The sequence below is a fragment of the Rhinolophus sinicus genome, linkage group LG07 (genome assembly GCF_036562045.2).
Source record: "Rhinolophus sinicus isolate RSC01 linkage group LG07, ASM3656204v1, whole genome shotgun sequence".
Lineage (NCBI taxonomy): Eukaryota > Metazoa > Chordata > Mammalia > Chiroptera > Rhinolophidae > Rhinolophus > Rhinolophus sinicus.
The window spans coordinates 62,729,801-62,756,518 of record NC_133757.1 but is presented as its reverse complement, the minus strand read 5'-3'; the positions used below and the strand labels follow the sequence as shown (position 1 = coordinate 62,756,518).

General features: G+C 36.3%; 1 protein-coding gene across 8 annotated transcripts in view; it reads right to left on the bottom strand.

The window, feature by feature from the left end:
* MAPK8 (mitogen-activated protein kinase 8) overlaps positions 1–26,718 on the bottom strand; it is a 104,535-nt gene that overhangs the window by 18,351 nt on the left and 59,466 nt on the right. For 7 of the 8 annotated variants that reach the window (XM_074337236.1, XM_074337233.1, XM_074337235.1 and 4 more), the window contains 4 exons: positions 20,238–20,408; positions 16,336–16,465; positions 11,178–11,236; positions 10,950–11,088 (listed from right to left, as the gene is read on the bottom strand). In XM_074337236.1, coding sequence (XP_074193337.1) covers positions 10,950–11,088; positions 11,178–11,236; positions 16,336–16,465; positions 20,238–20,359 — 450 coding nt within the window. In that variant the 5' untranslated portion in view covers positions 20,360–20,408. Of the gene's footprint in view, positions 1–10,949; positions 11,089–11,177; positions 11,237–16,335; positions 16,466–20,237; positions 20,409–26,718 lie in introns of those variants that run through there. The other variant, XM_074337240.1, reaches the window with a different exon arrangement.

Below are 26,718 nucleotides of genomic sequence, written 5' to 3'. Positions count from 1 at the left end.
AAAAACCCTCCATAATTCTGTGGCTATTCTAGCTTTAAAACAGTGGCTCTCAATTCAGGGCAATTTTGCCCGCGAGGGATACTGTCCTTGGAGACACCTTTGGTTGTCACATTTAGGGAGTACTACTGATATCTAGTGGGCAGAGGCCAGGAATGCTGCTAAATATGCTACAATTCTCAAAACAAAGAATTATTCATCCAAAATGTCCACAGTACCCAGGTAGAGAAGGACTGCATTAAAATGACACTTGATCTCCAATCTTTTGCAGGTAGAGAGCTGAGAAAGCTGAGCAGCCCCCAAAGAGAGCACATTTTCTAATACCCACTTTCAGCCAGATTCAAGGATGGTGAAAAGGAAAGACTCAACAGGGTGGAGCCAGGTAGGTGCCACAGAGAACAGCAGACACGACACGATGGTCCTTGCGGAGATCAGATTCAGGGCCTAATTAAGGAATATTCCCCACCCTCAGGGCAAGGGATACTCAGAATGTCTGCCCAAGCAAATTCCAGATTACAAATACCCAATACTGCATTTTTCAATTTCCCGAATGTTTTGTTTATTGTGGTCACCCTGGCCCTGTCTGACCACATCTAGAGGACAGGGGCAGTGGGAGGGGATGGCCAGACAATTTGGTCATTCTTGGGCCAATGCTTTCGGACGAAAAGGAGCAATGTCTGGATTAGATGTAGAGATTACCATGTATCACTTGGAGCTAAATGCCTGCACAGAATAGGACTTGGTGATGTTGCCTAAGGAGAGGATAAATGTGGACTGAAGGGAGCAAGGGAGTTCTGATAAGCAGAAGGGCAGACTGTGGCAGAGACGGTGCTCACCACCATTGTGAAGTCAGCCTCCCCACAACTCCAGTTCCCTCACAACCAGGCAGGTCCTTATGACTAGTTCTGCCAATGGGCTTAGAGCAGAAGCGATGTGTCACATCCAGGCCAAAGCATAAAAGAGCCAGTACACACCACCTGGCTTTCTCTTTCCCCAAAACAGTGACCAGCAACTATGTAGACGGTGGAGCCTCATTCAGTTTCGGTCTCTGAGAGACTCTGTGGAAACCCACCCCCACACTGACTTACATTGAACGTCCAAGGGATGGAAGTTCAGGTTAGATTACCACGTAAGCAATCTCAGGCCAGCAGAGATATTAGCTTAGGGCGAGGGGAATCTGAATGAGAAGTAGAGCAGAGAGATGATAACCAATTGTGGCCTCAATCCAGCTGCAGAGGTGGGTGCAGTAGTTTACCCCATTAAACTTCTTCTAAGTTACTCAAGGAACAGACATCAATGAAAACCATGGAGGAACAGTTTCCAGGACTTACTGTAGGGACAAGGTGGGGACAAGTGGCACCAGGGGTGGCCTGTAGTGTGTTGTGACGCCTGTTCTGATCTAGGGTTCAGACTGAGGCACTCATTCTTCCAGCCGTTGGCAGTTTTGTTGGTTGCTGACAGTTTTCGGCAAATCTCTCCCCAGGATCTGCCCTCAGTCACAGAGTGCCACCTTTTCCAAGGTTACGCTGCTCCCCAGGGCAAAGGCCCAGTTGAATTACCAGCTGAGAGGGCTCTGCAGTGACTGTAATCAATTCGATTTCTCCCTCTGTGCACTCTTACTTCCTTTGCCCCCACCCGCCCACAGATGCTGATCCTGAGGGAACACACCAATAAACTTCTCACACGTGCATCTCTTTCCCAGAGTTTGTTTCCCAGATGGCCTGACCGAAGATACAGGCATAGTCTTCATCACAGGTAACAGACCCCAGTATGTCTTTCATTAGTTCAAATGTAGTAGGTAAATTTTCTATGGAAGTGCTGTATTTTTAACACTTTATCTGTCTACACTAAGGAAGTATGTGAGAATATGCCAATACTATTGTGTTTGTGCAGTTCTTCTATTTTCTACAATTTAAGCTTTGTGCATTGCAACTCCACGTATCAGGTCTCCTGATAGTTGCTTATGCAAGTAAGTGTATTATACCCTTCATCTTATAAAATGACTGTTTCCCCACCATATTCAACGTCACCTGATTGCACAGAGTTATCCTTGTTTGCATCTGCTTGTACATCTTTGCCAACCTCTTTGCTTTCAGCCACTGGAAGTTAGTGCAACTGTTTTCACTATAGAAACATGTATTGTTGTTCGTTGTGTGTGTGTGTATGTCAAAATTTGACCTTGTTTCATTATGGGTTAATCCCATTTATACATGATGTTATATATTGGTCTTCTGTAATTTAATGTTTCCTTTTCACACTTCTAGCTATTTCTTTTGTTTACTATCTTCTATCATTTGGTCTGTGAATTCTGTTCTACTCAACTGCTACCTCCATTAATCTGGAAATTTTCTATTTGGAAGATTTTATTTTACAAAAATCAAATTAACTTCCATGGTGGCAGATTACTGTCCTGATCCATAGGACAAAGGAAACAAAAACAAACCCAGAAGTTTAACGTTTTTGCTCTACCTCGCACGTTATATAAATATGGGACAAAGAATATACTCTCCCATTTAAAAAGATTTATCTTATGTTACTTAAAGATGGCAACAGACATAATAACAGTTGCATATGTAATATACAAAGCAATCAGAATGATAACTAAGGATAAGTCTGAATATCTCAGGTACATAACTGTCTTAAATAGCTAATTTGAGCACAAATATATATATTTATTTTATTATGAGTTATTTGATACAATGTAGCTCACAAGGAAGATATAATTCCACTGAATTAAATAAACTTTCAAGAAATTCCTCTCAAATTAGATGCAAAACTTTTCAAAGAATAAGCTAGAATTAAAACTAAAATACAAAAACATATGTCCACACGAAAATTTATACATAAATGTTCAGGTCAGCATTGTTCATAACAGCCCCAAACCTAGAACAGCCCAAATGTCCCTCAAGTGAAGAATGGATAAACAAAATGTGGTATATCCATATAGTGAAATATTATTATTTGGCAATAAAAAGAAATGAAGTACTCATACATGATACATCCATGGAAGAACCTTGAAAACATTACCACAGGTAAAAGAAGCCAGTCATGAAAGACCACATGCTATGTAATTCCATTTACAGTTGAACCATGAATAACATGGTTTGGAACTGCACCAGTCCACTTATACACAGATTTTTTTCAATAAATACTGTATATGTATTTTCTCTTCCTTATGATTTTCTTAATCTTTTCTTTTCTCTAGATTACTTTATTGTAAGAATACAGCATATAATACATATAACATACAAAATATATGTTAATCAACTGTTTATGTAATTGGTCAACAGTAGGCTATTAAGTAGTTAAGAATGGGAGAGTCAAAAGTTATACGCAAATTTTTGAGTGCACGGGGTGGGGTGGGGGTGTGGGGTGGGAAGGGGGAGTGGTCTGTGCACCTAAACTCCCATGTTGTTCAAAGGTCAACTGTATATAAAATGTCCAGAATAGGCAAATACATGGAAACAGAAAGTAGATTAGAGGTTGCTTAGGCCTGGGGGTAAAGGTAACAGGGAAGAATAAGAATTGAAGGTTAATGGATGCAGGGTTTCTTTAAGGAGGGCAAAAATGTTCTATTACTGGATTATGGTCATGTCTGCACAACCTTTGAATAAAAAATGCTGAATTGTACACTTAAGTGGGTATATTGTATGGTATTTGAATTATATGTCAATAAAGCAGTTAAAAACAGGATATAAAAATATAAAATATTTCTGAACACATATAAAAAATACAACTCTGGTGAATACTCAACTTTATATAATTGGTAAGGATAATAGAATATTTTACATACTGCTTCATTTTAGAGCAAAAATAACCCTATATTACTCCATAAAAATCAGCAAAATACAATGTTCCAAGAATATAAAGAAAGACTGTAATGTCAGCAAAGATGGCAGAGTAGATAGCTCCCCAGAAACACCAGAAAGCAGAGCAAAAATTATCAAAACAAACTTCTGAAATCTGGAAAATAGTCAAACATTTATAACAACCAAGTGAACGCAGAATCGAAAGAGGCAACTTAAACCAATAGAAAAGACTTATGGTGTTTTTATTAGCCTTTGACCTACTTATTTCCCTGGCTGAGTTAGCGGTCTTAAAGAAAGCATCCTGCATTCTCAGCGTGGGACCTTGGTCGTGGGCTTAGATAGAGGGTATTTCTTGAAAACACCGTAAGGAAAATGAATAACCCACACTGCTTGGCACAAAACATTAAAGTTGAGGAAAACAAGACATGGAATACCATTATACAACATACGCATAATGGGAGTCCCAAAAGGAAAGGACGAAGAAAAAGGGGCAGAAAAATATTTTAAAGAATAAGGACTGAAAATTTTCAAATTTAATGAAATACATGAACCTACACATCCAATCTGCTCAACAAACTACAAGAAAGATAAAAGCAAAAAATCTGTACTGAAACTCATTAAAATCAAACTGTTGAAAGCCAGACCAAAAAAAACACACAAAAAAACCCCACAATGGATTTTGAAAGCTTCAGGAGAGAAGCAAACTGTCACTTACAAAAGATCCCCAATGATATAAACAGCTATTAAAAAAAAAAAAAATCATGGAGACCAACAGGCAATGAAATGACACATTTAAAGTGCTGAAAGAAAACGAAGGTCAAACAAAAATTCTACAGCAAGCAAAACTATCCTTCAAAAGTGAAAGAGAAACTAACACATTCTGAGATAAATGAAAGTTAAGGGAGTTTGTCACTAGTACCCCTGTTCTTTAACAAATGCTAAAGGGAGTCCTTCAGGTAGAAATAAAAGACACTAGACAGTAACCTGAAGTCATATGAAGAAATAGAATACTGGTAAAGGTAATTACATAGGTAAACACAAAGGCCAGTATTATTGTATTCTGGGTTTCTATTTGTCTTCCAATATGATTTAAAAGACAAATGCAATAAACAGTAACCACAAATCTACCTTAATAAACACAGTATATAAATACGTAATTTGTTACAACAATGATATAAAGGAGAAAGGAAAGAGTGTACAGGAGCAGAATTTTTGCATACAACTGAAGTTAAAGTGGTAATAACCCAAAATAGATTTTCATAAATTGAAAAGGTTAACTGTAATCCCCAAAGTAATCTTTATGAAAATGACTGAAAAATATACAGAAAAGGAAATGAGAAAAGAATCAAATGACACAACAAAAAAGTAATTAAATACCCAAAAAAGGCAGTAATGAAGGAAGCTGAAGAACAAATGTATATGACATATTGAAAACAAATAGTACAATGGCCAAAGTATCTTATTCCTTATCAGTAATTATTTCACATGCAGATAAACTCTCCAACTGAAAGCCAGACAATGGCAGAAGGTATCAAAGAAACATGATCGTCCTACTGTAGGCTATCTACTAGAGACTCCCTTTAGATTCATAGACACAAACGGGTTAAAAGTGAAGAAATGGAGAAAGACATTTCAATCAAATAGAAATCAAAAGAGAGATGGGATAGCTATACTAATATCAGACAAAACAGATTATAAGTCCAAAAATGTTACATGGGGCAAAGGACAATACATATTGATAAAAAGGTTGATCCATCAAGAATATATGTATACACACCCAGCAACAAAGCCCTACAGTACATGAAGCAAACCTGACATAACTGAAGGGAGAAATAGACAATTATACAATAACAGTTGAATACTTTTATACCTTGCTTTCATCAATGGATGAAAACAGAGTAGACAGAAGATCAATAAGGAAATAATGTAAACTATACTACAGTTTGTAAAAATACTACAAACCAACCAGATATAACAGATATATATAAAAGACTCTCCAAAAATAGCAGACTGCATATTTTTCTCAAATGCACATGGAACATTATTCAGGACAGACCCTATGTTAGGCCACAGGACAAGTCTTAATACATTTTAAAAAAACTGAACTCATACAAAATATCTTTTCTGACCACAATGGAATGAAAATGGAAATCAAGAAAAAGTAGGAAATTTGTGGAAATTAAACAACATATACTCTTAAACAACGAATAGATCAAAGAACAATTCACAAGGGAAATTAGTAATACTTCGAGATGAATGAAAATGAAAACACAACATACCAAAATTTAGGGAATGCTGAAAAGCAGAGCTCAGGGACAATTTTACAGCTTTTAACAGCCACATTAAAAAAAAATAAAAATAAAAAACAAAGGCAAAACACCTCAAATCAATTACCTAACAGTCTACCTTGAATACTAATCCCAAAGCAAGAAGATGCCAGGAAATAATAAAGAATAAAGCGTTGATTAACAAAACAGAGACCAGAAAAACAACAGAGAAAATAAACAAAGCCAAAAGTTGGTTCTTTAAAAAGAACAACAACATTGACAAACCTTTACCTAGACTAAGCAAAAAAAACAGCAGATGCAAATAACTAAAATCATAAATGAAACTGGGGACATTACTACCGATTTTACAGAAACAAAAAGGATTATAAAAAAATACTATGAACAATTGTACACCAACAGATTATACAACTTAGATGAAATGGACAAGTTCCTAGAAACATACACTATTACCAAAACTGACTCAAGATATAGAAAATCTGATCATACCCATAACAATAGAATGAATCAATCAAAATTTCCCCCAAAAAAACCCAAAAACCAAAAACTAAAGACCAGATAGCTTTAGTGGCAAATTCTACCAATAATTTAATTAAGAATTAATGCCTGTCCTCAAACTCTTCCAAAAAACAGAAGAGGGAGGAATACTTCCTAACTCATTCTGAGGCCAGCACTACCTTGATACCAAATCCAAGCAAACATCACAAGAGAACAAAACACACATACCAATATCACCTACTTATGATCATACGAGGTCCAACAATTAAGTTCACGAACTCATCCCAGAAGAAGTGCTACATACCTCACTGCTGGATTTCACTACCGTAACCTTCGAAGTATTCTCCTTGGGAAGCTATGCACCGATGCCAGCACCTAGTCCACCCTTCAAAGTAAGTTTGGAACTCTTTTCCTGAAATGGCCATCAGAGCTGTCGTCGTATTACCCTTGATGTCTTGAATGTCATCAAAATGTCTTCCTTCCAATATTTCCCTTATCTTCAGGTAAAGAAAGATGTCACTGGGGGCCAGATCAGGTGAGTAGGGAGGGTGTTCCAATACACTTATTTGTTTCCTGGCTAAAAACTCCCTCACAAACAGTGCCGTGTGAGCTGGTGCATTGTTGTGATGAAAGAGCCATGAATTGTTGGCGAAAAGTTCAGGTCGTCTTAACTTTTTCACACAGCCTTTTCAGCACTTCCAAATAGTAAACTTGGTTAACTGTTTGTCCAGTTAGTACAAATTCATAATCAATAATCCCTCTGGTATCAAAAAAAGTTAGCAACATCGTTGCAACAAGTTCGCAAACTTAATTGTCAAACCTCATAGATGTAAAAATTCTCAGCAAAATACTAGCAAAATAATACCAGTAACATATTAAAAGGATTATACATTATAACCAAGTGGGATTTATCCCAGGAATGCAACGGTGGTTTAATATACAAAAAAATAAAAAAATAGATCAACCCAATTAATATACCACATTAACTGAATCAAGGAAAAACAAACATCATCATCTCAACTGATGAAGAAATGCATTTGACAAAACCCAACACCTTTTCATGATAATAACACTTAAATTAGGAATAGAAGGTATGTGATGAAAAAGTAATTTTATGTAGAGGTCTGGCTTTTGCCCTGAGCTCCAGGTGATCTCTAGGCCTCTAGAATGTCCTGACTGACAGCAGTGTTTTTGTTTGCCTGGGGTTTTGGCCACAGGACTAACAAGGTGATTTATGAGTGAGGCTTTGGGACGGGTATCAGTTCCAACCTCTGGAGTAAACCTTAGGAACGATTGGAAACTAAAGGTCAACCAGGCAGGTAGTATGTGATTCAGCAGCAAAAAAAAATCTGGATACCAAATGGGTGAGCTTTCCGGGTTGGCAATACTCTGTATTTTTTTATACTTTGGCTGGAAGGACTGAATGAAATCTCCATGTTTGGACCTCTCTGATTCTGCCCTATGCATCTCCTCCTTTGGTTGGTTCTATTAATAATTTGCTTTTTTGTTTGTTTGTTTTTTTGCTGTAATAAAACTGTAATCATAAATATAGTGCTTTTCAGAGTTCTGTGAGTCAGTCTAGGAAATTATTGAACCTGAGAGTGGTTGTGGGGACCCTAAATTTACAACCTGCTGATCTGAAGTGAAGGTAGTCTTGGGACTCTTGTGGTTGGTATCTGAAATGAGGGCAGTTTCATGGGGTCTGTACCCTGACTGTACAATGTGACTAACTTCAGTGCAAGTGGAACTTCCTCAAACAGATGAAGAACATTTATGAAAACCCCACAGCTAACATCAGACTTAATGGTGAAAGAGTGGAAGCTTTTTTCCTAATAACAAGGATAAGACAAAGATGCCCACTTTTGCCACTTCTATTCAACATTTTACTTGAAGTTTTAGCCAGAGCAACTAGGCAAAAAACAGAAACAAAACGCACCCAATTGGAGAGGAAGAAGTAAAACTATTATGCAAATGATATGATCTTATACAGAGAAAATTATTTTTAAAAATCCCCCAAAACCCTTATTAGAACAAATTGAACAAAGTTGTATAATATAACATCAACACACAAAAATCAGTTGTGTTTCCATGCACTAGTAATGAACAATCTGAAAGGGAAATTAAGAAAACAACTCCATTTAAAATAGCTTCAAAAATAATAAAATACCTAGAAAAAGGTTTTAATGGAGGTGAAAGACTTGTAGACTGAAAACTCTACAACACTGCTGAGAGGAATTAAAGCTCTATGTTATAGACTGCGTTGTGTGTCCCCAAAACCCTAATTCATATGTTGAGGCCCTAAACCCTAATGTGGCTGTATTTGGAGATAGGGCCACTGTGGAGGTAATTAAGGTTAAACAAGGTCATAAGGGTGGGGCCCTAATCCAAAAGAACTGGTCTCTTTGTAACAGGAAGAGATGCCATAGTGTGGGCTCTACCCCTCAACCTGCATATGCACACAGGAAAGGACACGTGAGGACACAGCAAGAAGGCGACTGTCTGCAAGCCAGGAAGAGCGGTCTCACCAAAAACTACATTTGCTGACACCACGGTCATGGACTGACAGCCTCCAAAACTGTGAGAAAATAAATTTCTGTTGTTTCCGCCACCCAGTCTATAGAATTTTGCTATGGCGGCTCAAGCAGACTAATACAACTGAAGTAAATGGAAAGACATCCTGTGTTTATGAACTGGAATATTAAATATAGTTAAGATGGCAAAACTACCCAAGCAATCTACAGATTCAATGAAATCCTTATTAAAATTCCAATGGCCTTTTCTGTAAAAATGGAAAAGCTGACATTCAAATTCATACAAAATCACAAGGGGCCCGAATAGAATGATGTTGAAAAGGAAGAATAAAGTTGAAGGAGTCATACGTACTTCCCCATTTCAAAACTTACTACAAAGTTACAGTGACCGAAATAATGTAGTGCTGCTACAAGTTCAGATACACAGATCAATGGAATGAGAACTTAAGAGTCCAGAAATAAAACAGCATATCTATAGCCAACTGATTTTCAACAAGGGAGCCAAGAACATTCAATTGGGAAACAATAGTCTCTTTAATAAATGGTGCTGGGACAACTGGATTTCCACAAGCAAAAGAATAAAGCTGGACCCTTACTTCACAACATATATAAAAATTAACTCAAAGTGGGTCAAAAACCTAAACATAAGAGCTAAAACTATAAAACTCTGAAAATAAAATGTAAGTGTAAATCTTAATGACCTTGGATTTGACAATGGATTCCTATATATGACACCAAAACCACAAGGAACCAAAGAAAAAAATAGATAAACTGAACTTCATGAAAATTGAAAACTTTTGTGCAAAGGATATCATGAAAGTTAAAAGACAACATACAAAATGGGAGAAAATATTTACAAATCACTTATAAGAGTCCATCCACTATCGGAAATATACGAGTATAAATAACTCCTACAATCTAACAACAAAAAGGCAAACAACCAAATTAAAAATGGGATAAGGGCCTGAATAGAAATTTCTCCCAAGAAAGCTACGCAAATGGCCAACAAGCCTATGAAAAGATGCTCAACGTCATTAGTTGTTAGGGAAATGCAAATCAAAACCATAATGAGATACCATTTCATATTCGCTAGAATGGCTAGAATAAAAAAGTCAATATGTACTGGCAAAGATTTGGAAAAATTGGATTCCCAGTCATAAATTGCTACTGGGAATGTAAAATGGTGTAGACTCAGTGGACAATAGTTTGGTGGTTCCTCAAAAAGTTAAATATAGAGTTATCATATGACTTAGCAATTCCACTCATAGGTAGATACCTCAAAGAACTGAAAACAGGAACTCGAACAAACACTTGTACGTGAATGTTCATAGCAGCACTATCTACAAAAGCTAAAAGGTGGAAATAACCCAGATGTCTATCAATGGCTGAATGGATAAACAAAATCTGGTAAATACATACATTAGAATATTATTCACTCATAAAAAAGAGTGAACTATTGATACATGTTAAAACATGGACAAATTTGAAAACATTATGCTACGTTAAAGAAGCCAGACACAAAAGGTGACATATTGTAAGATTACATTCATGAAACATCCAGAAGAGGTAAATCCACAGACATAGACAGCAGACTGGTACGATGCAAGGGGCTGGGGAGAGCAAGGAATGGGGGATGACTGATTAAGGGTATGAGGTTTCCTTTTGGGGCAATGGAATATTTTGAAATTTGACATTGGTGATGGTTGCACATGTTGTGAATGTACCAGATGTCATCGAATTGTACACTTTAAAATGGTTAATTTTATGTTATGTGAATTTCAACTCAATGATTTAAAGAAAGATTATGATGATAGTTTTTTTCTACTAACCCGGTGAATAATTCCAGCAGAGTGAAGGTGCTTGATTCCACACAGCATCTGATAGAGAAGGTAGGACATTCTTTCATGATCTAGTTCCATCTGAATCACTTGGCAAAGATTTGCATCCATGAGCTCCATGACTATGTAACTTCATGGGTGAAAAAAGATGACAGCTAAAGTGTACAGCAACAATCTAAGAATAATGTACTAACATAAAATTTTAATTATCACACTTACACATCTTGAAATTCTTCTAGGGATTTCTGTGGTGTGAAAACATTCAAAAGGCCAATTATCTGTGGCAAAAGAGGTTGAAAAATTAGAAACTGCTTCATATTACTTTCATTTGGGTACTGCAAATACATGGGTTAAAAAAAAATCTACCACCAGTTTAAAATCTTGTGTTCTAAACTCAAGTAATATCTTTTATTTTACATATTAAAAGTTTATGGCCAGGGGTTGGGGGTAGGGAGGGAACCAGAGAACAGAAGATAATTAGGGCGATGAAAATACTCTACGTGATACCATAATGGTAGGTATATGTCATCATACGTTTCTCCAAACCCACAGAATGTACAACACCAAGAATAAACCCTAAAGTAAACTGTGGACTTTGGGTGATAATTATGTGTCACTACAGGTTCATTCATTCTAACCAACGCATCACTCTGGTGGGGATGTTGGTAATGGGGGAGGCGGTGCGTCTGTGGGGCCAGGGGAATACGGGAAATCTCTGTACCTCCATCTCAATTTTGCTGTGAGACTAAATTTGCTCCAAAAAAAAGTCTTTAAAAAAAATTCTATCAACAAAAGAGTTCCACATAATCCATTCTATTAATGAAGATTCAATTATCAAGAATCTACCTTATACCATCCTCTACATAATTTGAAGGCAAATCTTAAATACCTTCTGCCCACTCTTCTCTAACTCAGTATATAATCTCAGCCCTTCCCCTGTGATTTCTCATAATACTGCACTTTGCCAGTTTCCCTCATTCCCAGTCTACTCCACTGGCCCATCCAACATGTACACCGTTTCCCACTATTCTGTCTTTAATCATCCTCTTTTCTCAATCTGTACCTTTCCGTGGGTGATATTATCCATGTCTTTTTCTCCAAACATCTCTATACAGACAGAGATGTTTGGAAAAATATGAATTAATTCCAAATATGAATTAAAAGTCCTTGCTTAGTTTATGAGTCTCAAATATATACTGTCACTTCACAAGGAAGTCTCAGGAATATAAATTGTACTCATTATCATTTGTACCCAAACTCCTTACTTTTCCAGAGTGCCTTCTCTTTTACAATAAAAGGCTCAAAGTGATTTTTTACTTCTTTTTCACTATTTGCACTGTAATAAATATTTTAGAGAATGTTATCCATTCTATTGTCAATCTGAATTTCAACCTCTTCTTTCCATTCCCTGGGCTACCATACAAGTCGGGATTCTAACATCTCATCTAGACTATTCATGCAACGAGAACTTCTAACACTAGGTTCCCTAACAATGGTTTTCTGCGAGTCTAGCTACCATTTTATTGCCTATAACATAGTAAAAGAAAGATATGATCATATTACTCACCTCCTCTAAAACTTAACACCAACAAATAAATTCCAAAACTCTTTCGCAGAACATTCAAAGCCCTCACTGACAGGACATCTACCCGTTTCACCTCCTGCAAAGCCCTCTATTAAACTTGATACTTTAGCCATACTAAATTTAAATTTTTAAAAACTCTCAAGGCCTTTAAACATATTGTTTCTTATGTTTGTCATAAACATACTGAACTTAGACCTTTTTTGTAGAGTCTGACAACCCCTAGTCCTTGACAGAGCTGAATAGTCTCTCTACTTTGTCCCCACAGTATCTTTCTTATATGTTACTACGGCACTTAACACACTGTAGTATCGTCTCATTTTCACAATACCCTTGTTCCAATCACACCAGGATCCTTGTTAGAAAGAACTGTGTCTTATTCCCTTTTATAGCCCTGGCACAGAGGAAGATAGGTGACACACATTTTAAAAAGATTTGCTGACAATTATACTTAGGGATGGGAATGTTCTTCTAGACATAAACGTCATTGGGGGAGAGTCTATGTTATTCATATAAGCATAAAGCTTTGTTTATAGAAGGTATTCAAATATTTGTTCAGTGAATCAATTCAGAAAAGTAATTTTCAGACCAGAAAGGGTAAAACATATACATGCATCTTTTTAAGATAGGGGAAATGATAATAAGAAAGCATCTAGTTGATCTAAATGAATCCAAGTCTCCTAACCACTGAACTGCACACCTGGAGACTTAGAGAAATAGTGAAACTGTTCTCATTAATATCTGAGAAATCCTAGAGTACAAGAGAGGTGTTAAGAAGAAAGGCATATAGAGACAGAAAGGAGACTAGCATTTGCTTAGAGTTGAGTGGGAAGGAGATGGGGGAATTAGAGCTAAAGGATACAGGGTATCCTACTGAGGTGAGAAAAATGTTCTAGAACTGACCATGCTGATGGTAACAAACATCAGTGACTACATTAAAAACCACTGACTTACACAAATTAAATGGATGAGCAGTATGCTATATAAATTATATCTCAACAACGTTGTTTTTTTTTGTTGTTGTTTTTTTATTAAATTTATTGGGGTGACAATTGTTAGTAAAATTACATAGATTTCAGGTGTACAATTCTGTATTAGTTGTTGTTTTAAAAAAAGGCGGAAACAGCTGTCTTATTTTTCAAAAAGGGAAATAAAGGAAATTATATCAATCACAGACTAGACAGCCAAATAAAAGTCCAGGGCTGATTAAGTGGGTGGCATTTGACTGAAAGAAGTAACAATTATTAGGAGCAGGTAAAAATTCATTAAACAATTTAATTTTATTCTGTGAATAAAAACAACAAAGAACAACAGTAAGTCAGAGAAATGCAACAAGATATAGTATATGAAGATTTCAGGCAGAATTTTTTTTCAAAGTATCTCTGATAATATTCATGTGAAAAATATGAAGAATTGAGGAGGGCTGGAAAAATTGGGGAGTCAGAACAAAGAAGGAAAAAGCAATCCCCAACCTTCCTGGTAGAGGAACCAAATTTCCCATGTGAAATTTAATAGGGAGAAATAGAAAGTACCATACTTATTCTCCAAAACCAAAAGAAAAGGATGGGAGAGATGTATTCTGTTAGCAGGTCTGTGATAAAGAATAACCTGCTTATGAGAGGTTTTGGGAACGTACAGAGGGATAGTGGATGGGGGGAGGGGGGTTCACACAGTGTGAGGGATATAAATGATAAATGTCTAAGTTTTGCTTTGTCTTGTGCACCTGAAACTAATTAATAAAAAAAAAAAAAAAGAATAACCTGCTTAGACAATGTGAAGTCAAATGGTGACCTGATTTCCAAACAGAATTATAATGTCCACAGTTAAGCAGCGATGAAATGCCTCAGTTCCTCTCAGAGGATTCGATCAGACATGCAATACTGCGTGCTAGGTGACATCAAAGTGTGTTCAAAGATAAGTGACTAACTAAGTTGGAAAAGAACCTTAAAACCATCTATGAAAAGAGTGGGAAATGCATAATAATACGATTGTACTTAATCCCACTGAACTGTACACTTAAAAATAGTTAAGATAGTAGGTTTTATGAATGTTTTACCACAATAAAGAAAAAAAAAAGAAGAGAGTGGGAAAAGCCAGATATGTTTAGACCAATGAAGATCTGTGCAGAACATGAAAATGTTGAAAAGACATTACAAAAACTTTCATCTATCATGGAGTGAAAAAACCCCATTACCATTCCTGGTTTCCCTATATTTACTTTTACATTCATTCACTGAACAAATGTGTTTTGAGCATCTACTCTGTGCCATCACTCTTCTGCGTGGCCAGGGTATTGCCTGGATGGATCTGTGCCACCCCCACTAGAGGGCTAATCATGCGAAACAAGCGTTCCATGCTCTCCATTCAGTGGGGGTAGGAGTCACTGGCCATCTCCTCAGTGAGAAACTCAGGCAATGCCATCACCACCAGTTCCACGAAACAGGCTACAAGGGGTACGAGCAGCTCTGTCCGAGTGCGGGAAGCCACCAGCAAAATCTTGACAAGTAACATTCCTGGCTCCCATCTACAAGATTGGCTGACACTTATTCCCCATCCCTGACTGACGTTAATCTTTATCTCTGTGCCCTTTTTAAATGCGATTTTTCGTCTCTGGAAGGCCACCTTCCTTCCACAATCCAAATTTACCCCATCTTTAAGAATTAGTGTAGGTCCACTCTTCCCCAAAGTTTTCCATTTCATGAAGGCTCACGGCAATTCTCTCCCCCCTGAAATCTCAGCACTTCTTTTTCATCCACCATGATCTGATAATTAACTTTCTATTGCTTTATCATGGTTGGTACTTAACTCTGTATTTGTGTTGCCTTCAAAATAACACAGTAAGCTGCCCAAACACAGAACCTAATCCTTAACTTCCATAAAAATCTTCCCTTAGTGACTAATCCAGTAATTCCAATACTCAGAGGCTTGCACATAGTTAAACTGTGTTAATTGCAATCGGAAAGTAATGAGCTCATTATATTTTATAAACTCCTTTGGACAAACTCCACAAAACGTCTCCAGTCAGATACTTTTGGTTTAGTACTTCATAAAACTGTCGCTTGCACAGTTCATTTCCAATTCACTCCCAGTTTATTTCCTCTCAACTTGGAGACATCATTCCATTAAAATAATCACAAAGGTATCAGTATGCTTAAAGTAAGCTTTAAAAAGTGTAACTATTCTCAAAATGAATGAAAGTTATAGATTTAAGTCTTTATAATCTTTAGGAAATAGAATCAGAATGTTTCTCTAATTCCATTTAAACATTTTTTCCAAAGTTTGTGCTAAACTGGTTTATGCTCACTGGCTGTCCTGTCTTCAACATCAAGTGACCGGCGAGCACTGGCATCACTTAAAGAGAAGAGAGGGGGGTAGGGAGAAATGATTTGAATTTATATCCAATATTATTAAATAAAGTTCCAGTGTCAAAGTAAATGGAAACAATCCCTGTATTAAGGCTCCAGTTTTCTGAAATGTCAGCCTAACAGAAAACAAAAAACAGAAGATGAGATGAAGCCTAAAATACAGTTCTTCCAAAACACTGACCTCTTTAAAAGTCCTTCTGCAAATGTAATGGCAGGAAAATCACAAAATTTAAATTTCAGAAGCCATTTTTCTTTTGCTATAATTTAATGAAGCTGAGAAAAAATTCACTGTAGATATATCAACCTTTTAAACAATGTTTCAATCCAGAAGAACAATTTAAATCACCTAATATTCTAAAAGTTTTCATGTGTTCCTTAGCAAATCTTTACTTCATCTATACTTAAGAAATTTTCTAAAATGTTCACTTACATTTTTGTGATTAACACATTTCATAAGAACTAGCTCTCTGTATGCCCGCTTAGCATGAGTTTGATTCTGAAATGGCCGGCTTAGCTTCTTGATTGCAACATTTCTTTCAAGAATGGCATCATAAGCTGCACTGTAATAAGAAATTCAAAAACAGTCAAAAATCTGCAAAACTGAATTTATGAAACATTCATAGATTCCCCCCTTTCTCCAAAGATGAATGCAATTGGGTCTGTGCTGCTCAACAAGTTTCTTCTATGCCTTTACAGCACATTCCGAACAATGTATAGCACTAACTGTTTCTTGAAATGCTAATGGCTTCAAGCGACAATGGACTGAGACTGTGAAGACAGAGACCCTGCTTGCTCACTGGGTTCCCCAGGACCCACTGAGCATACAATGGGCATTCAATGCACACATTTTTTATTAGTATTCAGGTCCAAAAAGATAGCTTAGAGCCTAAAGGAACCATTCACCCTGCACCTACACCAAGGAAAGACAGGATAAAGAATACATATGGCCATAAATTCTACTCAACATATTTGCTGGAGAATTCTACTAAGTACATCACTTCCATCCTCTTTGGACACAAAATGTATACAGCAAAAAGAAGGGACATACAGAGGTATCTATATGAACAATTATTTTATAATATAAAATGTAAGCCCTTAAAATTTTGTTTTGATGGGATATAAAGAACAGCAGAGGGAATACAGTCAATGGTATTGTAACAGCTATATATGATGTCAGAGGGGTAGTAGACTTGGTGGAGTTATCACTCTGTGACGGGTGTAAATGTCTAATTATTGCATTGCTTTGTACACCTGAAAATAATTTAAAAAATTTTTGTATTGGAGGAAGAATTAAAAATCAAGGTGTTTATAAATACTAATGCTAGACTTCAGGACATGAGAAGGTGCTTCACAACTGTTAATGAAACATCTATAATTCTGGGAAACATAACATCATATATCATTACTTTTCATACCTTTTCTCCGATATGACACCCACCAAACAACACCTTATGCATATGACAAGTCAGAGAAACTAAAGCACAAATACGGTAAAGTGTCTTAAAATTAACAGAATGTTATGATTGAAAGAAACTTTAAAAGTCATTTGGAGTCACTATTGCCTGATATAGGGCTAGAGGTTAAGTAATTTGCCCAAGGTTAGCCAGAAAGTTAAACAGCAAAGATGAGACTGGAAGACTAAGACATGAGGTTATGCTCTTCATACTGGACTGCCTAACATACTATGAAAGACTATTTCTGTTTCTGTAATACTTGAAAAGTCAGCACACTACTGATTAAAATTATTCTCTCACCTAACTGGACATTTGACTTTGTTTTATGGCTATCTCACTATATCAAATATATTGTAGAAATATATGTATTAAGAAATTGGTAGTGCATAAATGTACACATCTGTACCTTCTGTAAATACAACAATTGTCTATATACATAATATATACACACCAAGATATACATTAGTACTATAATCTTTACCTAGAAAATGCCATATTTATAGACATGTCACTCCCAAATTAAAAAAAAAACACCCAAAAACATTTGGGGACATATTTCAGATAAAGTACATTTTATTTTTAACCATTAAATTCATTCTTATTAATTTATCTGCTAAATCAAAGTGATATTTCAAACTCTAAAGTTTAAAAGTTTCTGAATAGGTTGTATTATTTTATATCCAAGGAAATTAGGTTTCTAACTGTTGATTTGTAAATGTGCACAAATCAGAAACACCTGGGGATTCAGAGGACCTAATCCAGACCCAGTGAATCTTACCATCTATGATTGGGGCCCAAAAAAATGTCTTTAAAAAAAATTGAGGTCGTCAGTTGATTTTGATAGTAACACAACAGTGAGTTAAAATTTATTTTGCTTAATATTGGTCTATTTCATAGTAATCGTTTATGAAAGAATAAGCAAAAATTTGAAGATATTTATTCCTTAGGACAGGGACTGTTCCTTAAGGTTCCTTCCAAAGCAATTTTTTTTAAGGACACAAATTTCAAAATGCACTTACCTGAGGGTAAGTGAAAGAAGGGATAGAAACAATATATTTTTAAACAGTATTAAGTAATTTATAAATATATTCTTCTAAACAACCCTGTAAATTAGGTGAGAAGGCTTAGAAGTGTTAATTTGCCATGAGTCACAAAGTTAGTAAATCATGGAGCGAGATTCTGAACCAAGAGCTGCAGAATACTTCCCATGTTCACTTTATCATATTATTTTATCTTTAATCTGTAGTTTGTTAAATGTGGTTGGTTAAAATGAAAACCAGCCAGACAATAATGTTTTCTAAAATGGCCCAACTTCTTTAATTTTTGATATTATAAATTACTTCAAGAATACAGAAAAAAATAAATGCTAGTGTTCCCATTACACAATTGTGCTGGATTTCAGTATTTTACTATAATTGCTCTGATATTTAAAAAATTATTGTAGGTAAAGCCCCCTTCCTTCTTTGTATTCTCATAGGTAAACACTACTCTGAGTTTGGTGTTTATGAATGTTTTTACACTTTTCTACATATGTATGCATCCATAAATATGTTACTGGTTCAACTATTTTAAACTATATAAAAACTATACATAATGTATGTATATTCTGCATCTTGCTTTTAAAATCAATACTGAGGTTAATCTTATTAACACATATAGCTCCAGTTCATTTAAATGTTGTACAGTATTTCACTATATGAATATATCACATTTTTTTATTCTATTGATTGATTTGATGCTGTTACCAATTTTTGCTATTATAAATGGTGCTGCAAAGAAAATCCCTATGTATTTCTGAGTACATGTGCAAGAGTTTTTCTAGAACCTGGGAGAACTGCAGAATCATAAACACTTAAATTTTTTAATAGATTCTGAAACAAATCTGGTTCAAGAAGAAGTAATAAAGATATAATTATGTTTGAATGAAGCTTAACATTTCCCCAAAACACTAGCTTATTATGCTAAGTTACTGATCTAAAATCATTAGCAGAACTATCCCAACGAGTGTTTTCCCTTTCAGTTTATAAGGAATTAGGCTGATCTAGAAAGCCTAGGCGCTTTGTAGAAATTAGCTTGTAAATCAATTTTAAAGATATATATGAGTTTTGAAACAGTTAGATGATACAGCTGACTTCATTCCTCAGCGTAAACTAAGATTTCTGAAATTCCAGTTTCATTATACTGTTAAAGTGATGATTAAGTGAAGCTTCTTATTAACACGTTGCATACGGTGGGGTTTAAATCCCTCATACCCCTCTGTTCCGGCAGGTTTTTAAAAGAAACTACTTTAAAATGCACTCTTCTCTTTAAAGCATAAATGCTTCTATGTCATTTATTACTTTTCTATGGAATTTTTTAGGATTTACTCACCTATGATGTTAGATACGTTAGATATTAACGAAACACAAATAATTCAATAAAATATGCAAAGTGAAAAGAGTCAACAGTAAAAACGAGAATTCTCGTTATCCGTCCTGAACGCATGGCTCAGAAAAAAACGAAGATTCTCGTGATCCGTACGCAACGTGTTAAACAGTTAATTATGGGAACAGATGTATACATAGAATCAATAAGCATGCCACTTATTCTTTCCTGATACAGATATTTGCCTCTATATGGCATATGACCGAGTATTTAATCACAAGCTATATTTCAAGATGACAGTGCTGATTTATAATTCTGTTTTATGAATAATAAAAAAGACCATATTAATCCCTGAACCAAACAACTTACTGTTATAGCTTTAATTTAAATTTTATAGTTTTAGTTAGATTTCTTGAGATAAATTAAATATTTACACCAAGGTATCTATATTACGAGAGGATAAAATAATAGCAGTTAATGATTCTTTGCCTAACTTTTGGAAGTAAAAACTTACCATACTATTCCTTGAGCTCCTGAGCCTATAGGTTTTAAATTCTGGTATCGTTTCAGGACTGTGAATGTAGAGTCTCCAATCTCTACACTGTAAAAATTGCTGTCACGCTTACTTCTGCTCATGATGGCAAGCAATTAATTTAATGGCTTCATCCAAAAATTCACCGAGAAGCTGCAAAACAGAACAAAATGTGACGTTAACAAAATGAATTTCAAGTTCTCACTCTGTTCACTAATAGTAACAATGACTGCTAGATCATGCATGTTCAAAGAGCGGTTTCATTAAAAAACACAATTAGAAAGAAAAAACATCACAGAGCCTGGTTAGCATCTACTATACTTAAGGAAACAACTAATAATTTAAAAAATACAAAAAGAAAAACTTCTACTAGGACAAGCAACCTCTCCGATCTAGAAGTCACTGGTATTAATATGCATATATGTCTTAACTTACTGGAAAACCGTAAAAAAAAAAGAAAAGAAAGCAAATAATTATAATGAAACATATTTTCAAGGTTGCTTCCGCAGCTTAAAATTTAAAACCATATTTATCACAAAGTACTGAAACCTTGATTTTTGTGAGAAATTGATTGTAGTGCGGGGCGGCCTGCGGGGTCTCTGGTCCCGCTCCCCACATAAGAACGCAGGACATGGCGAGGCCAAAAAGGAACACCCACGGAGCCACAGGCAGGGGAGTCACACCACCATGGTCTCACTGGAGGCTGGGTTCACCGGACGTGCGACCTGCTGTCCATTTTTCTGCCAACCGACCGACGACTCTCCTCCACTCCCCTCGACTCTTCTCCTCTACTCTCCTCGGCTCTCCTTCTCCGTAGCCGCAGCAGTTATATTACCGGCTAATTGGCCAACTGGCTACAGCTGATGGCCAATCAGCCACAGCCGACGGCCATCCACTACCCGAGCCAGCACCTTTCCACGTGAGGCCGAGAGCCTGTAAACTACTTTCTGGGGCTCTGTCCCCACATTGATACACATTCATTCAAAAATAATTCACACTCTCATCCCGCGTGACATGGAGGAACACCAAATTCACAGGCTAGCATGCTGCTTACATGCATCCCCCCACCTCACGTGCAGAGCCCTGACCCCCAACAGCAATATCCAGGTGTAACATATATGTTGAAGTTGTAATGGTTGAAAGAATGAGAAGCAGGATAGAAAATATAAGGTAAAATAAGAAAATATAACATTATACTAAGAATGGGAAAATATAAGATAGAGAGACGCATTTAGTATATTAGGATATAAAACAAAAAATATTGTTCTGAACTGTTTGGGGCATCAAACGTTATTACCTGACCACAGTTCTTTATTCAGCACCTGTCTGATTAAAAGCCAAGACAGTCTTTTCCCATCCATTTTAGTACTGGTTATTGATTAACTCATCAGCCATCCTTAGACAGGCAAGTAGCCTATTACAAAGCGCATGCAGCAGGACAGCTCCAACCTACTTCCCACATCCCACATTAAACTAAGAAACTTGTTAGGTCTAAGAATTATTGAGTGAGTGAGTGTGTGTGTGTGCGTATGTGGTTGTAAGGTAATGCTAACAAAACAAAAACAAAATCCTGATAAGACTTACAAGACAAACGATTAATCTGACAAATGTAAAGTATCTACCGTGGCTAGGCTCATAAACTGGATTCTAACAGCTGAATTCTTGGAGTGGGGTGGAAGCCACAGGAAAGTGGGGGGCCCGAGAGTTGTCAAACTAGTGAGCGATAGGAATACTTCAGATGAAAGAGAACATTACACTTAGTGAGGATTCTTAGGTGTGATGGAATTCAAAATAAACAAAAACTAAACAAAAAAGTCCAAACAATATAAGCTTTAAAAAAGAAGAAAAACTGGAAGCAATTGAGGAGTTAGATCATTTGGATAAATTAAAGGAAGGCCCAGAGTAGCATTTCCAAAATCAATAACTAAACTAGTCATGTAATACTCCAGAGAAGACTGTCTGAAATGACAAGTCTCATAAATTCTGCCTAAGTGCCCAGACCACAGGCTAAAGAAGAGTCCGGTAATGATCTGAATACTCAGCTAAGCTCATAGGATGATCAAATACAGGGTCTTGGTCATCCAGACCGATTTCCTACCTTAACTTTAATTCCCTCTTGCTACCAGAGCAGGGAAATAGGGAGGAAGAGAAGTGGGAAGAGCAATGGAGGAGTGTGCTTATGTCAGAACCCTCATCAGCTATTCCACATATTTATCCAGGAAACTGGGTCTGCCCCAGGCCTGGAGACAATACTGGTCTTGGGTGCTCTGCTCATGTGCTCAGAGGCTGGGTGCAGAGCTGATGGTGTTTATACCTCAAGAAGTCTGCAGATAAGGTTTTCTAAGCTTGTTTGGAAGACTTGTACTCCTCTCCTTAAGGAGATAAAAGGATCAGGACAGAAAGAGATATTCTGGTGCTTCACAGGAGTTTACTTACTGTTACCAAAGCAGGTAACAAAAAGGCTGTTTCAATTTCCCAACTTGCAGGAAATCAAAGAAAAAGCTTAGCAGATCCAGAAACAGAGGACAGGTTTCCCTTTCTGCTAAAAGAATATTAATAGTAGAGCAAGGCTTCTATTCTCAGAAAGGGTGTCCTAGCAGCAGGAGCGGGTCCACGGTGCTCACACAGAAGTCGGGACAAAGCTGTGGCCACAGCGGAGCAGTCACACCACCACAGCTCCGCAGGAACAGTGCAGGGGCAGCAGACAAAGGAGCCAACTACCTAAGCAGCCCAGCGGGTGGTACCAGCCCCAGAAGGCACAGCTGCACTCCCATGAACAGGAGACAGAATTCCACTCACTTAGACTGGTTCCTACTTATTGGAGTACTTGAGTCAAGCTCTATGCTAGGTACTAGGAACACAACCTTCAGCAGCATCTGGCCCCTCACAGAGCTGCGGTTAAGACAGAAAAAAGACATTACATTATTGAGAATCTGCCTGATTGTAGTTATGGCTGTGATAAGAGCAATGAAAGAAAAGGGCAGGATGCTATGGAAGCAAGCCTATGCTAGTCTGGGCTCAGGAAAGGATTCCTTTTCCTAATGATGTGATGTTTGGGCAAGATCTGACACTGAATGTGAGTTAACCAGGCAGGGAGAGAAGGGAGCTTTCTAGGCAGAAGAAACAGCACATGTGAAAGCCCTAAAAAATTCACCAACTTTTACCATACAATTGATGAGTTTTCATAAACGTATACAACACTGTAAGCACTATCAAAACCATGATGTAGAATATTTCCATCACTGCAAAATGTTCCCTGTATGATCAATTCTTGCCCTCTATCCCTGGCCTGTTCCTGCAGCCAATGAACTGCTTAGCTGCACCTTTTCTAGATCTTCATATAAATGAAATCATGCAGCATGTAATTTTCCTGTTTGGCTTCTTTCACTTGCCCTAATGCTTTTAAGATTCCTCTACACTGCATTCCTTTTTATCACCGAGTGGTATTTCATTGTGTGGATATACCATTTGGACATATGGACTGTTTCCAGTTTGGGGGTTATAATAGATGACGCTAGTATAAACGTTTACACTTTTTTCTTTCATCTTGGGGAAAAATTTCGGAGTGGGATGCCTGAGTCCTATGTTTACCTTTGTAAGAAATAATCAAACTGTTTTCCAAAAGGGGCCACACCATTTTTCATTCCCACCAGTAACGTTTGAGAGTTCCAGTTGCTTCACATTCTTGTGATATTAATTGCCATTTAATTTTACCTATATTAGTAGGTATATAGTGGTATTTCACTGTGGCTTACATGTGCACTTGCATAATGATATTGAGCATCTTTTCTGTGGGCTTATAAGCTATTCACATATCTTTGACAATATGTGGAGCTAATTAATTCCTAAGGAGCTAATTAATTCCTTTGCCCATTTAAAAATGAGTTTTCTTGTTATTGAATTATCATATTTATTTATATATTCTGGATATACATCCTTTACCAGATGTTTCACAAGTATTATCTTCCAGTCTGTGGCCTGCCTTTCCATTTTCTTAACTGCATCTTTTTGTGTGTGAACTTTTTACTTTGAAATACTTTTTTAAACTCACATAGAGGTTGCAAAAATAGTACAGAGTCCCTGCGAATTCTTGACCTGACAGCAGTTGGTAAGTATAGTACAATTACCAAAATGAGAAAGTTGACTTGCTGTAATTCTAAACCAAACTTTATTCAGATTTTATGGCTTTTTACATGTGCTGATTTTATGTGTGTGTGGTTCTATGTAAATTTATCACATACATGTATTAATGTAACCTTCACCATAATCAGAATACAGAATTGTTTCATTACCCCAAAGAAAGTACTTCATGCTATCCCTATATATAATCACACACTCCAGCCAACCCTACCCCTGGCAAATATGTTTTCATTACTATAATTTTTCTCATTTAAAAGATGTTGTATAAGTGGTATCACATAATAGGTATTCTGATGAGATTGCTTTTTTTTCCACTCAGTATAATGCCCTGAAATCCTCCAGATTGCTGGTATAGCAATAGTTTGTTCTTTTTCTTACTGAATATTATTCTGTTGTATGAATGAATGTACAGCAGTTTGTTAACCATTCACCTGTTTTTTCGGCTATTACAAATAAGACCCCTTACTACAAATCTTTGTCTATAGATTTTTGTGTGAAAGTAAGTTTTTGTTTCTTTAAGGTAAATATCCAAGACAAAGACATAGCACATGCATGCTTAACTTTATAAGAAACTGTCAAATTGTTTCCTAGAGTGGCTGTTATCATTTTGCATTCCCACCAGCAATGTATGAAAGATCCAGCTCCTCCACATCCTATCAACACTTACTCAAGCTGGTATTTTTAATATTTAGCCATTCTAGTAGGTGTGCGGTATCTCATCAGGGCTTTACATTTGTCCTTCTTTAATGACTAATGATACTGAACATCTTTTCATGTGCTCATTTGCCATCTGTATATGTTCTTTGCTGAAGTTTCTGTTCAAGTGTTTTGCCCATTTTCTATCTGGATTGTTTGATTCCTATTGTTAAGTTTAGAGAGTTGTCTGTATGTTCTGCGTATGTGTCCTTGTTAGACACAATTTGCAAATACAATTGATCCTCGAACAACATGGATTTGAACTTTGCAGGTTCATACATATATGTGCCTTCCCTCCCCCCCCCTCCCCCAATAAGTACCTATTGTTTCGATCTGTGGCAGGGAATCTACCAATGATCCGGGATACTGATAATAAGTTTTGGGGGTATCAAAAGCTATATGCAATTTTTTGACTGCATGTGGGGTCAGTGCCCCTAACCCCCGTGTTGTTCAACTGTATTTTCTTCTAGGTTGTGGCTTCTCTTTACACAGAACGAAAGTTTTTAACTTGGATGAAGGCCAAGTTTTCAAATTTTTCCTTTATGGAATTTACTCTTGGCATGAGAAATTTTTACTTAGGGCCTAGATCAAAAACATTTTCTCCTATGTCTTCTTATATAGCTTTTATAGTTTTACGTTTTACATTTAGATCTATAACCCATTTTATGTTAATTTTTGTATAAGGTATGAGTTTTAGGCCAAGGTCTATTTTTTTGGCTATACAGCCGTAGGTGTCTAATTGTTCTAATATAATTTGTTGTCAAGACTATTCTTTCTCATTGAATTGCTTTTGCATCTTTGTCAAAATTCATTTGGCTATACTTGTGTGGGTCTATTTCTGGACTTGTTATTCTGTTTCTTTGTTCCATCACTTGATCAGCACCACACTGTCTTGAGTTTAGGAGTCTTAAAATCAGGTAGTATGATTCTTCCAAATTTACTATTCTTATACATAATTGTTTCCAGATATTTTATCTTTCCATACAAATTTTAGAATAAACCTGTCTATGTATACAAAAAATACTGCTAGGATTTTGATAGGAATTGTGTTAACAGTGACTTTTAAAGAGCAACTTTTGAAGAGCAAACACTTTAAATTCAGATGAAGTACAATTGATCTTTTTTTTTCTTTATAGTTTGGCTTTGCATGTCTCATCTAGGAAATCATGCCTTGCCTACTCTCAAGGTCACAAAGATTTTTCCCCCATGCTTTCTTCTAGGAATTTTATGGTTTTAGCTTTTACATTTAATTTAAATCTATAATCTATTTCAAGTTAATTTTTTAGAATTATGTAAGGTAAAGGTTAAGGTCTGTTGTTATTTTATATGTGTGTCCAACTATCCCAGAACCATTTGTCAAAAACACTATACTTTTCTCCATTGAATTACTTTTGCATTTTTGCCAAACATCGGTGAACATATATGTGTGTAGGTCTGTTTCTGGACTATATTCTACTCCATTAATCTATATGTCTATTCTTACGCCAATGCCACACTGTGTTGATTAATGTAGCTTTATAGTAAATATGGAAATCAGACAATGTAAGTCATTCAACTTTGTTCTTTTTCAAAATCGTTTTAGCTATTCTAGGGCTCTTTTCATTTTCATATAAATTTCAAAAATAGC